Source organism: Papaver somniferum, chromosome 4, assembly GCF_003573695.1.
Source record: "Papaver somniferum cultivar HN1 chromosome 4, ASM357369v1, whole genome shotgun sequence".
NCBI classification, from domain to species: Eukaryota; Viridiplantae; Streptophyta; class Magnoliopsida; order Ranunculales; family Papaveraceae; genus Papaver; species Papaver somniferum.
The window spans coordinates 48,317,810-48,329,257 of NC_039361.1; the positions used below are offsets into that span (position 1 = coordinate 48,317,810).

General features: G+C 36.5%; 3 protein-coding genes across 3 annotated transcripts; 2 read left to right on the forward strand and 1 right to left on the reverse strand.

Moving 5' to 3' along the window:
* Window positions 1-3,997: 3,997 nt before the first annotated feature.
* Window positions 3,998-7,015, forward strand: LOC113275393 (delta(7)-sterol-C5(6)-desaturase-like). Its single transcript, XM_026524878.1, has 3 exons — window positions 3,998-4,347; window positions 5,338-5,643; window positions 6,383-7,015. The coding sequence occupies exons 1-3, from the start codon at window positions 4,131-4,133 to the stop codon at window positions 6,679-6,681; spliced, it is 822 nt and encodes a 273-aa protein (XP_026380663.1). The 5' UTR covers window positions 3,998-4,130; the 3' UTR covers window positions 6,682-7,015.
* A 467-nt stretch (window positions 7,016-7,482) lies between these two features.
* LOC113272481 lies at window positions 7,483-8,130 on the reverse strand. Its single transcript, XM_026522308.1, has one exon. The coding sequence runs from the start codon at window positions 8,128-8,130 to the stop codon at window positions 7,483-7,485; it is 648 nt and encodes a 215-aa protein (XP_026378093.1).
* A 1,797-nt stretch (window positions 8,131-9,927) lies between these two features.
* On the forward strand, window positions 9,928-11,070 carry LOC113272482. Its single transcript, XM_026522309.1, has 2 exons — window positions 9,928-10,275; window positions 10,414-11,070. Exons 1-2 carry the CDS (start codon window positions 9,928-9,930, stop codon window positions 11,068-11,070), a joined length of 1,005 nt encoding a protein of 334 aa, XP_026378094.1.
* Window positions 11,071-11,448: the final 378 nt, after the last annotated feature.

Sequence of the window (11,448 nt, forward strand, 5' to 3'; positions counted from 1 at the left end):
CCACCTTGGGCTGATGCCTCTTCGTGACTTTCTCCCCAAACTGGGCAGCATAATCTTCGTTATCCATATTATCAACTAGATCTCTAGCCTCTTTGATCTTCTCAGCTGGCATGGGATCTCCGCTCTTCAAGCATGCAGTTAACATTTTGGAAACACGCTTGAACCTATTCACCTGTTTTTTATACGTAATGACATAACATCAAACGGTAATTACCTAAGATTTATAGGAATAATATAAAATGAACAAAAATATAAGAACACGCACCAGTCTATCATAACCAGCTGGTTTGTCTTTGATGATACAATTATAACTTGAACCCGCCGCAGTAGTGTTGGATTTGATTTCACGGATAACCAAAGGATGTGATACCTTGTTATACCAACTCATATAGTCTGGAGAATTTTCATCACCTCGGATGGTTCGTCTACCAGTGTCGATAATGAAGTCATTCCTCTTATCCCAGTTATCAAGAACAGTAGGTGGGCCTGTGTGAACAATCGTGAGATTGTCACCACTAGAAGAACACAACTCCAACTCCAATTTGTAGTAATCCCCCATTTTCTCCAGAGGTTGTGTTGTATATACCCGTGTTGTCGCATCACCCTAGAGGGGTTATACATCACATATCCTGTGGGGTGCCACAATGGTCCAAAATAAAGGGACAAGTCCGACCGAACATTTATATGCCCACTGACTCGATCTTCCTTGTATGGATCAAAGCATACGTCTGAGGCCTTCAATTGGTCCAAAATCTCCCTCATGCGAATCAACTGCTGCTCTTTGTCCTAGAACGGTTGTCTTCAAATATATACTTTGTTCCTCTAGGAGTACCTTTGCACCACCCCGGGTTCTCTCCGGCCAACTTCAGGATAGGGAAGTGGTCATAGATCCATGCCTATATACATAAGAAACCAAGTTTTAGTAAATAGATTGTGTATATTCGGTAGTAATTTCCAAACATAATTTCCGATTATATATAATCGGAAACAAAACTGAGTAGCTATCCACCGAATACACAACATTCGAAAATATTATGGATCATTTCCTACCGAATATGCGTCATTTGGAGTTCAGTAACCTATAGCTTTTCTGGCCTGTATATTCGGTTCTAATATCAAAAGAATATTTCCGATTGTATATAATCGGGAAAACAATTAAGTACCTAGCCACCGAATAACCAACATTCGGAAAATAAGATGGATCAATTCCTACCGAATATGCGTCTTTGGAGTTCAGTAACCTATAGTTTTCTGGCCTGTATATTCGGTTCTAATATCAAAAGAATATTTCCGATTGTATATAATCGGAAAACAAAGTAAGTACTTAACCACCGAATAATAAACATTCGGAAAAGAGATGGATAATTTCCTACCGAATATGCGTCATTTGGAGTTATGGATGCATCATATGTATTGTCTACTGAATAACTATAGAGTGAGTTATAGAGTTAAAGAAAAAACCTGCAATAGAGCCACATTCCCGGCAACTTGGCAGGTTCCTAGCCTCGAATCCTTTCTCAACTCTTCCATCAAGAATGCTAGGTATGACGTGCCCCAAGAATAGTCACCGACTTCATGGAGAGGATCCAAAAGTTGTATAAGGTTGGCGTCGATCCGGTTGCCAGAAGTATTGGGGAATATGACACATCCCAATACACAAAGGAGATATGCGGTGGCAGCGTGGTTCACTTGCTCATCAGTTAACGTTCCATTCTTTTCCTTCTCCAAGGTGCCTCGAAACATATTCATCAAAGCTGTAATGTTTATCTGTCTTGTTCTGTAACTTGCATGCCTCCTAAACTCTGTTGTTGTTGTCTCTTCATCCCAACCTAAGCACTTTTTAGTTAGAGAATAAAGTTGTGCCCAACTTAACTGCTTTGTGTAGTTAAACTTCACAGCTGTGCCTTGGTCGGGAAGGTTAAGAATCTGCACAACATCATCCGGGGTGATCGTCATCTCCCCAAACGGCATATGGAAAGTATCGGTATCAGGATACATTCTCTCCACGAACGCCGATATGGCCACACGATCATGTTCCAACAATGAATTCTTGGCGGCATTAGCTAACCCCGAGTTGGCAACAATTGTCTTGAACCTTTCATATTCACTGGATAAAAGCCACGCAAGCATTTTTGTTGGTGCGGCGGTAGTTTGAGTAGACGGACCGCATCTTGATGATCCTATTAATACAAGTATTACGATATAACACATAGACAATACATTAATAAAAAATAGTAATTTTATTACCTCGGTTTCATATATTTCTCTGGACCATGAGTCTTTGTATCCAAATAGCAATTTTCCTCCATCCGCTGGTAGTCCAAGGATTGTGCCTGCTGGAATACCCTTCTTCTTCAAGTGCTGAGGGACAAGATGTGATGCTTTCTTAGCAATATCCTTCCTTACAACATCTTTTCCTTTTTTGGCTTTTTGGGTACCACTTGGTTGTCCTTCTTCTTCTACTCTTGCCACTGGATCAACTGGTTCAACACTTGGTCCAGCACTTTGTTGAGCGGCTTGTTCAACACTTGGTCGCACCCCTTGTTCACTGCCTTGTTGTTCAACAGTTGGTTGCACTACTTGTTGACTGCTTTGTTCTTGTTCGCTTTGTTGAGCACCTGAATTATCTTTGGCACTCCTTTCCCTCCTAGCACAAGCTGTCACTTTCTTCCTCCCTTCTCGACTTTGTCTAAACAACAAAGAAAGGAACAATATTTACAAACTATACAATCGGAAGACAAAGTATGGAAATATAACCCGAATGTACACATTCGGACGTAAGAAGACACATATTGTTCCCGAGTACAAAACAATCGGAAGCTAACTAAACATATTTGCAACCGAATATACATCAATTGGAGTTCAGAAGCTGTAAATTTTTCATCCTACACAATCGGAAGAAAAAGTGCACCTCTATAACCCGAATGTACAAATTCGGAAGTAAGAAGACACATATTTTTTCCGAATGAAAAACAATCGAAATATAACTAAACACGTTTACAACCGAATATTCATCAACTGGAGTTCAGAAACTCTAAAATTTTATCCTACACAATCGGAGGTATAAAACATTATATTGTCTTCCGAATAAATACTGGCCCCAAAATGGGATTTTTCCTATATCATAAATTTTGAGATTTTTTCAATATATACATTCGGTAGTGAGTGTTCTTCCGAATACTTTGTGTCTACTTAAATATATTCGGTAGCCAAAAAATTCATTAAACTACCGATTATTAGCAGTTTGTATCCAGGAAGATATGGCCACCAATATTCGGCAGATAATCATCAAATCTTTCTCCCGAATACTGTCGATGTTCTTGAAAAATGAAGAACACGACTACATTCGGAAGTAAATGAGCATGCGTATCGTCCGAATCTGGATAAATAACCGAAAACCCTAGAAATTTTTTTTCTCGATTCGACGAATTAAAGCGAAATAAACCCCAAAAATGATAGATTCTTACCTAATTGGGGCCATTTGAAGTTTACGAAGTGTTTGAGTCTCGGAATCGCCACTACCGAATACATTGTCAGGTACTTGTTCTTCGCGTTCTTCGCGTTCTTCTTCATTTGCAGCAAGAATTTCTTTATTTCTTGCTAAAATTCCAATGTTTGGATCGATACCCCGAGCAACATTTTTGGTTCTAGGTCTGTGGGTTTCATTTCTCTTATCCATTGTTTTATAATCGAATCGACGATGTTTTGATTTTACGATTCGCGGCGATGTTTCGGTTGAACGAGGAAATTTTTTTTTTCTTCCACAATCGGAAGATAATATGAAACTGGAAGAAGAAGAGTTGAAATGAGTAGAATTGTTTTTGATTTGGTTTTTATACAGTTTTACCAGAAGGGTATTTATGTAACTTTAATATCATATAGGTACCCCTTAACTAGAGTCTTTGGCTGGGTATAAATTGATGGCCCCTAAATCCTTTTGAGTGGCCCCTAAAAACGCCAGGGTCTTAAACTCATTACACCCGCACGTTGTTTGTCTTCGTTCTCTTCGTAAAGATTCTCTTCATAACTCCTCACATTCACTCTCTTTCTCTCTCTTTGAGTGATCCTGGGAAAACCCATTACCGGGATCTGATTATTTTTTAACTCAGAAAAGAAGGAGAAGAAGAAAGATGGAAGATTATTTACAACTTTTCGTTGATGAAACAAGTTTTTACAATGGGATTGTTCTTGACAATCTAGTGCCGGCAAATTTATGGAAACCACTTCCTCATTTTTTCCAAACTTGGTTGAGGAATTACATCGGTGGAACTTTACTTTATTTCATATCTGGGTTTCTTTGGTGTTATTATATCTATCAGTTCAAACGAAATGTCTATCTTCCTAAAGGTATCTCCTTCTTCTTCTTTTTTTCATCTTTTTACCTTTGATTATCTGGGGTTCTAATTAGTTTTATCTGTTTCTTACAGTCTTACTTCAATTTCATCAATGGGTTTTCTTAGAATCTAATTGCTCACTGAATCTGCCTTTATCTTAGCTTTAAGACAAGTGTACTTTTGGTTCATACTGATGGATTATGATTCGTTGACTTGTCTTACTTTTGTCAGTTGAGTAGATGTTTTTGGTGAATTCCAATCCATCCTTTAAAAGTTCAGGTTTTTGTACTGAAAATTCTGTTATTTGGAGGTTTTCAGTGGAGAAATAGGGGTGGGTTTCTAGTGGATGCCCTTTAATCTCAGTTGGTTGGTTTAGGTTCTATCTAGGACCAAAAAAGATTGACGACTATTAGGTAGGATTACATGGATTGTAAACTGAAGATTAAGTAATTTAAGACTGATTATTTTCTAGGTAGTTGATTGGACAAGATGCATTATTTGGGTACTCATGCCAAGGTCAATTGTTAAATTTTCACATAAGAGCTACTTTGGGGTCTTGGAATCTTCAATTTTTAAGGATCTATACTAGAAATTGTTAGAGGTGTATTGATTCATCTATTTTTCGAACTTGTGCATTTTTGATTACTAGTGAACTGTAAGAGTTTCATAGGCAGATGATAATGCTGATAACGTGAGATGTATCTTACCTACTTATCATGTGAAGGATAGGGTGCTCATGAGATCTGTTGTTTAGAGGGGAATTTCAATCTTTTTATTTTGGAGTTTTATTCTTTGAATTGTGTCACGGCAAAAAATATCTATATATCATTCTCTTTGTGTTTATATAGTTTGATTGTTTCATGCTGTGTTCTTTTCTGTTTTATTTGAGCAGTTCTCGTATGTGTGAAGTTCATTTACATGAATTGGAAAACTAACTTTTTGGTTTTTAAAGCTTGAATGGATGCTACCTCTAACAATATGTATTTTGGATTGTTGATTACAGATGCTATCCCTACAAGAAAAGCGATGCTTTTGCAAATATGTGTTGCAATGAAGTCAATGCCCTGGTATACTCTTCTTCCAACGGTTTCAGAATACATGGTTGAAAATGGTTGGACAAGATGCATTTCTAGAATAAGCGACGTCGGATATCCTGCCTACCTTTTTTATTTGGCAGTTTATCTTGTCTTTGTCGAATTTGGGATTTACTGGATGCATAGAGAATTGCACGACATAAAGCCTCTATATAAGTGGCTTCATGCTACACATCACATCTACAACAAGCAGAACACTCTTTCTCCATTTGCAGGTCCGTCATCCTAAGTCCTATCTTTCCAAATTCAACCTTGAGTTACATTGAGTTATTCCTCGATGTCCAAGTTGCATTTTTTGAGTTAGTATGCATGAGTCTGAAATTGAATCATTGTTTAATCTTTTCTTTCTGACCTTCGAGCTGACCTTTCACATGCTGCATTATTGTTTATGTCAAAATCAGCTATTGTCAGTCCCATTATATTGGTGTTTTATTTCTTAGTGCTAGTAATAGATCTATAAGATAGGATGTCTTTTTCAACCTTCCCAACAAATGGCTCCAGCCAATTTTTGGTGACTATCAAAATCTCTTATGTATCACTGAATCCCATTGCTAAGATCTTTCATAAGTTCATAACAGATATCTATTGGGAAATAACGGACTAAAATATGTTGACATTGTGAGATTTAGTAATTGAATGACTAGTGTATAACAGATATTAAAAGGGTAAAAGTCACAAATTCGTTTGGCTTAAATTTGTTTGCTGGATTGCCCCCCACTAAAAGTAGTATTGCTACTTTTGCCTGTTGCGGAAATGATTAGCTCTCTTGCAAACATAAGAAAGTTTAGGGGTTACCTATTGAAGTCCAATTCCAAACCTTAGCTGAACTTTCTGCTTATATGTTTTTGTACCTAGATGAAAATTTATTAGTTAATTCAAGATGAATTAATTTTTGTGGGTAACGTTGTTTACTGTTTATTCATTTTTTTTTTTAAATTTCCTTGGTGTTGTCAGGTCTGGCATTTCACCCTTTGGACGGAATACTACAAGCAATTCCTCATGTGATAGCACTATTCCTTATTCCAACCCATTTTACAACTCACATCTGTTTATTATTCATCGAGGCGGTATGGACAGCTAATATTCACGATTGCATACATGGAAAGCTGTGGCCTGTGATGGGTGCTGGTTACCACACAATACACCACACAACTTATCGTCATAACTACGGTCATTATACAATATGGATGGATTGGATGTTCGGAACACTTCAAGACCCTGTAGAATCTGCAACAACAGCCAAGAAGGAGTAAGGGAGACTTGGAAAGAGAGATGAGTGAACTTTGTTGTTAATGCAGCATGGTACTGATTGGTTCAGAATGCAGTGTTATTAAAGAGTCTAGGATTAATTCTGAAGCTTTGTTAGATTCTTGATTTTGAAATGGTTTTCTTCTTCTTTCGATTGTGAATGTGCAGTGTATAAATTTAAGTTGTTTGAGTTTCTAGCTTAGCTGCTGCTGGAGCTATTTATTGTATTTTAATTATGAATGCAAGGAAATGTTTGAACTGTTAAGCAGAACCAGATAAGTTACAGGAACCAGCATTTGGCTTCTAAGAGAGTATATTAATTCAGTGGTCCATTGTGAATTTTTTGATTGTGATGAATGTGGTGGTATGTCAATTCTCCGGGTCCTCACTTCATTCAATATCACCTTATTCTGTTGTTGAGGTGTTCTGGAAGTGAGACAATAAGTATTACTTTGTTCTGTTTTTTTTTGAAAGAAAAACACACAGATGATCATTAAAAGCCAGAAACGGCAAAGAGTTACACCATAACTTTTTCAGCTTCAAGCTTGACTCTAACAGATTCAGGGAGATTCATACTCCATTTTCTACTATAATAGTTTGTCCTAGCAAACCTGGCAAGAAGATCTGCCACTTGATTACACTTCCTATTTCTAAAGCAAACAACAACATTTCCTAAACAACTAACAAGGTGCTGACAATCTTCAATAATGTTACCATCTTCCCAGGGAGAGATTTCTAAAGCAAACAACAACATTTCCTAAACAACTAACAAGGTGCTGACAATCTTCAATAATGTTAGCATCTTCTCAGGGAGAGATATTGTACAGGCCATTGATGTTGTCCATAACCTTCTTGTTATCATCCTCCACAATGACATTATGGATTTGTAGTTGAATGATCCATTGCAGAGCTTTAAGCGCAGCGACAACTTCAACCTGAGTTATATCTCTGACTCTCTCTACCAGTGTCCATGCCTCCATCAATTGACCTGTAAAATCTCTTATTATTAGAGCAATTCCAGCATAATGGTTACCAGGCAAAACTGAAGCATCTATATTAATTTTCAGTCTTCCCCTTAAAGGAGGAGACCATATATTCATGTTATCTCTTCTATTTCCCATATTATTGCTCCTGGATCTTAAAACCTGCATCTGAATCAATTGATTGTTAGTATGTATTTTATTCTCATTGCAATAAGTGTAAACCCTGGCTTTCGGATTGTTAATGGAACAGTTTTTTCCTTCAAAAACTAGCTCACATCTGGATTTCCATATGAACCACATTATGATCACAATGAGATTCACATTGCCATTTCTCTCAAAATTGATTCTAGAACCTTTATTGTCCGATGTTTTTATCCATTGCTTAATATCATCTATGTTCCTGAGATCTTGAGCAATATTTGGGAAGATAGCATTCCAAATGCTTCTAGCATAATTGCATTGAATAAGCATGTGAGTAGTGCTCTCCTCTTCTTCTTGACATCTAGTGCATATGCCATCATGGTCTGGATTGTATCTGTTAAGCTTTTGATTGACTGGGAGAATGTTTTGAGAAATTTTCCACAGGAACAACTGACATTTATGAGGAATTTGGAGATGCCATAAGCCTAACCAGAATTTAGCTTATTCTTCTTTATTTCTGAGGGTTTGATTGTTGTAGCAGAGAATGGCTTTGTAGGTAGAATTCACAGAGAACATACCTTTGGTTGTTAAGGACCATTTCATCTTATCCTCTTATTGAGTAAGAGGAATAATATTCAGAATTTCTTCCACTTGGTCTTGAGTAAAGTATTCTTGAAGGAGTCCAATCTTCCAATTTCTTGTATTTAAGTCAATGAAATCTACAACTTTCATGTGATAAGGAATGTCTTCACTGTTTCTGAAACTTTCTTGGATATGTTGGGCAGTGTATCCTTTGATCCAATTTTCTCTGAAAGCATTAACTGACTTACCATCTACAGTTAACCAAATATGAAACTTTTTGATCCATTCTATGCCTTTACTGATGCTTTTCCAGATAGCAGTTCCACTCTCAGATATGTCTTCATGAAGAATTTTTTCATTTCTGAAGTAGTACTACTTTGTTCTGTACTAAGAACAAGTCATATGGTGGAATGCAAGCCATGGAATTTATGGAAGAAGTGTGGAATGCCAAGTTTAATGGAATTCAAGTTGGGACAAAATATGGTTTTTCGAAGCTCTCTTCTAAAGTTACGTGCAAGATAGATTAGATCCCAGCCTGAAGCGTGATTTCTCTTGACATTGAGCATCCAGAAAATTAACGCTCATTCTTGTGGTTAAAAATAGGGCGTTAAGTCTCTCATCACCGAAACCCAACATCAACAGAGTTCACGTCTTTGGACCCATTTTGTATTCTCCACCCATCGGTCTTGAAAAATGGAAGGGTGTTTGGATACAAGTAGCTGAAGTCAATCCTAGAAGTTGCGAGTAAAAAAAAAAAATTTGTATCCTCCACCGTTTGGTTTTGGAAAATGAAAGGGTGGTTGATACAGAAGTCAATCCTAGGATTTGCAAAAACAAAAAGTTCAATTTTTATTTTACTTCTGGAAGTTGATCTCCAAACACCCTGTTAGATCTTTGGGTGACCCTATTTTGGTTCTTTTTTTTTTTTTTTAACACGGGAAAAGGCTGATTGCTGAGCTAATAAATCACAGGACCAGGTGGTTACACAATGAAATTCTTCAAAGCTGTTTTGGGATATTATCAAACTTGATTTAATGCATGCGATCAAGGAATTTGAGAGGTTTAGTTTTCTACACTAGAGGTTAAACTGCACCAACATTATTCTCATTCTTAAATGTGATGGAGTTGTTTGTATGAACCAATTTAGACCTATAAGTCTCATTAGAGGAGTCCACAAGATTGTTTCTAAGCTTCCGGAAAATAGGCTAAAGTTGGTACTTCCTTCTTTGATCACTGAATTTCAAGGTGCATTTGTTGATGGCTGGCAAATTACTGATGGAATTCTAATTGCAGTTGAACTCATTGATGCTAGAGAAAGATCTAGTAGTCAAAGTGGATCTAGAAAAGGCATTTCATAACCTCAATTGGAATTGATTAGATGTTACAACACAAAGGTTTGGTTTTGAAAATGTACGGAGAAATTGGATCAAATGGTGCTTATCTTCTGTTAGATTTTCTTTGGAAATCAATGATCAAGCTTCAAGTTTATTTAGAAGTATCAATGGAGTTAGACATGGTGATCTCATTTCAACCTTTTTTTTCATTATGGTTGCCGAAGTTCTTTCTCTCATGATTAAAAAAGTTGCTTATATGGATCTTATCTCTAGTTTCAGGACATCCCCTCAAGAAACTGTGATTAATCAATTACAGTTTGCAGATGATCATATAATCTTTATTGATGATAATACTGAACAAATCTCAAATTTGAAGAACATATTATTTGCTTTTGAGCTCATTTCCGATTTTAGAGTCAACTTTAAGAAAAACGCAGTGGTGCATGTGGGTGAGACTCAAAATGCTAGAGCTTGCACTGATTTATTTGGTTGTTCTTGTGTTAGCTTCCCTGTTAATTACTTGGGTATTCCTTTGGGCAGCAAGTCAAAGGCTTCGTGTGTATGGGAAGTTATTCTGCAGAAGTTCCAGAAAAAATTAAGTTGATGGAAAATAAATTATATTTATAAAGGTGGTAAAACTATTTTAGTCAATATTGTTCTCTCTAGTCTCCCAATCTAGTATCTTTCACTTTTTCAGCTACCAAAATCTGTTGAGAAAGAGATGGAAAGGATTATCATTTGGGGTGGTTCTAAAACAGTCAAGAAAAAAGGATGGGTTGGATGGGATAAAGTCAATGCATCAAAACATAATGGAGGTGTTGGTATCAAGAAACTTAGCATCATGAACAAAAAACTTCATGCTAAGTGGATATGGAGATATGACAATGAAAAAGATGTTTTATGGAGAAAAGTGGTTAAGCAGAAATTTGATGGAAACTCTATGGATATTTTTCCCAATTCTCCTAATAGGCCAGTTAACAAGAGTTTATCGGTAGGGATAGTGAAATGCAAGGATATTGTAATATCTAACTATGTTATTCATGTTAACAGTGGCAACATAAGTCTTTTCTGGAAAGACTTATGGTGCAATGGTTTGTCTTTAAAAATTCTTTTTCCTAATATTTTCATGATTTCTATAAGTAAAGATTTTACTATCTCTGAAGTGGTTTCTAACTGCAATGGAAGTAGGACATGGAATTTGAATCTTATAAGATATTTGAATGATACTGAGTTGAATGAACTTGTGCAACTGTTGAATTTTATACCAGAGCCAAATTCATTAACTGATGGAGAAGATGTCAGAGTTTGGAGAACTGGTGAAACTTTTACTGTGTCAGGATTTTTACTTCTTTAGACAATACACAAAGGACTCTTTTTCCCTACAAGATTGTTTGGAATCATAAGGTACCTATGAAGGTTTCTTTTTTCATCTGGTCTCTTTGTTACAAAGTTGCTCCTACAATGGATAAGATGAAGAATTTTATCATTGTGAATGGTTGTTTTCTATGCAAGAAGGCTGTTGAATCAAAAGATCATATCTTCATACACTGTGATACTACTGGACATATATGGCAATTCTATCTGGACTGTTTCAACTTGCAATGGGTATTAAATGATTGCGTCAAAAATACTCGCTGAGAATGGAAATATATAGAAGAATAAGAAAGCAAAGAAATGGAAAATATGATAGCTAATTCCATTTTCTATTCGATGACTGTATGGCTTGAAAGAA

What these genes read in the sequence shown, in the direction of transcription:
- LOC113272482 (XM_026522309.1), top strand. Translation starts at nt 9,928, where the DNA reads ATGGTTGCCGAAGTTCTTTCTCTCATGATTAAAAAAGTTGCTTATATG. An exon ending in GCAAGTCAAAGGCTTCGTGT is followed by an intron (nt 10,276 to 10,413) that starts GTATGGGAAGTT and finishes TCACTTTTTCAG; the next exon opens with CTACCAAAATCTGTTGAGAA.
- LOC113275393 (XM_026524878.1), top strand. Translation starts at nt 4,131, where the DNA reads ATGGAAGATTATTTACAACTTTTCGTTGATGAAACAAGTTTTTACAAT. An exon ending in AAATGTCTATCTTCCTAAAG is followed by an intron (nt 4,348 to 5,337) that starts GTATCTCCTTCT and finishes TGTTGATTACAG; the next exon opens with ATGCTATCCCTACAAGAAAA. An exon ending in CACTCTTTCTCCATTTGCAG is followed by an intron (nt 5,644 to 6,382) that starts GTCCGTCATCCT and finishes TGGTGTTGTCAG; the next exon opens with GTCTGGCATTTCACCCTTTG.
- LOC113272481 (XM_026522308.1), bottom strand. Translation starts at nt 8,130, where the DNA reads ATGCTTATTCAATGCAATTATGCTAGAAGCATTTGGAATGCTATCTTC.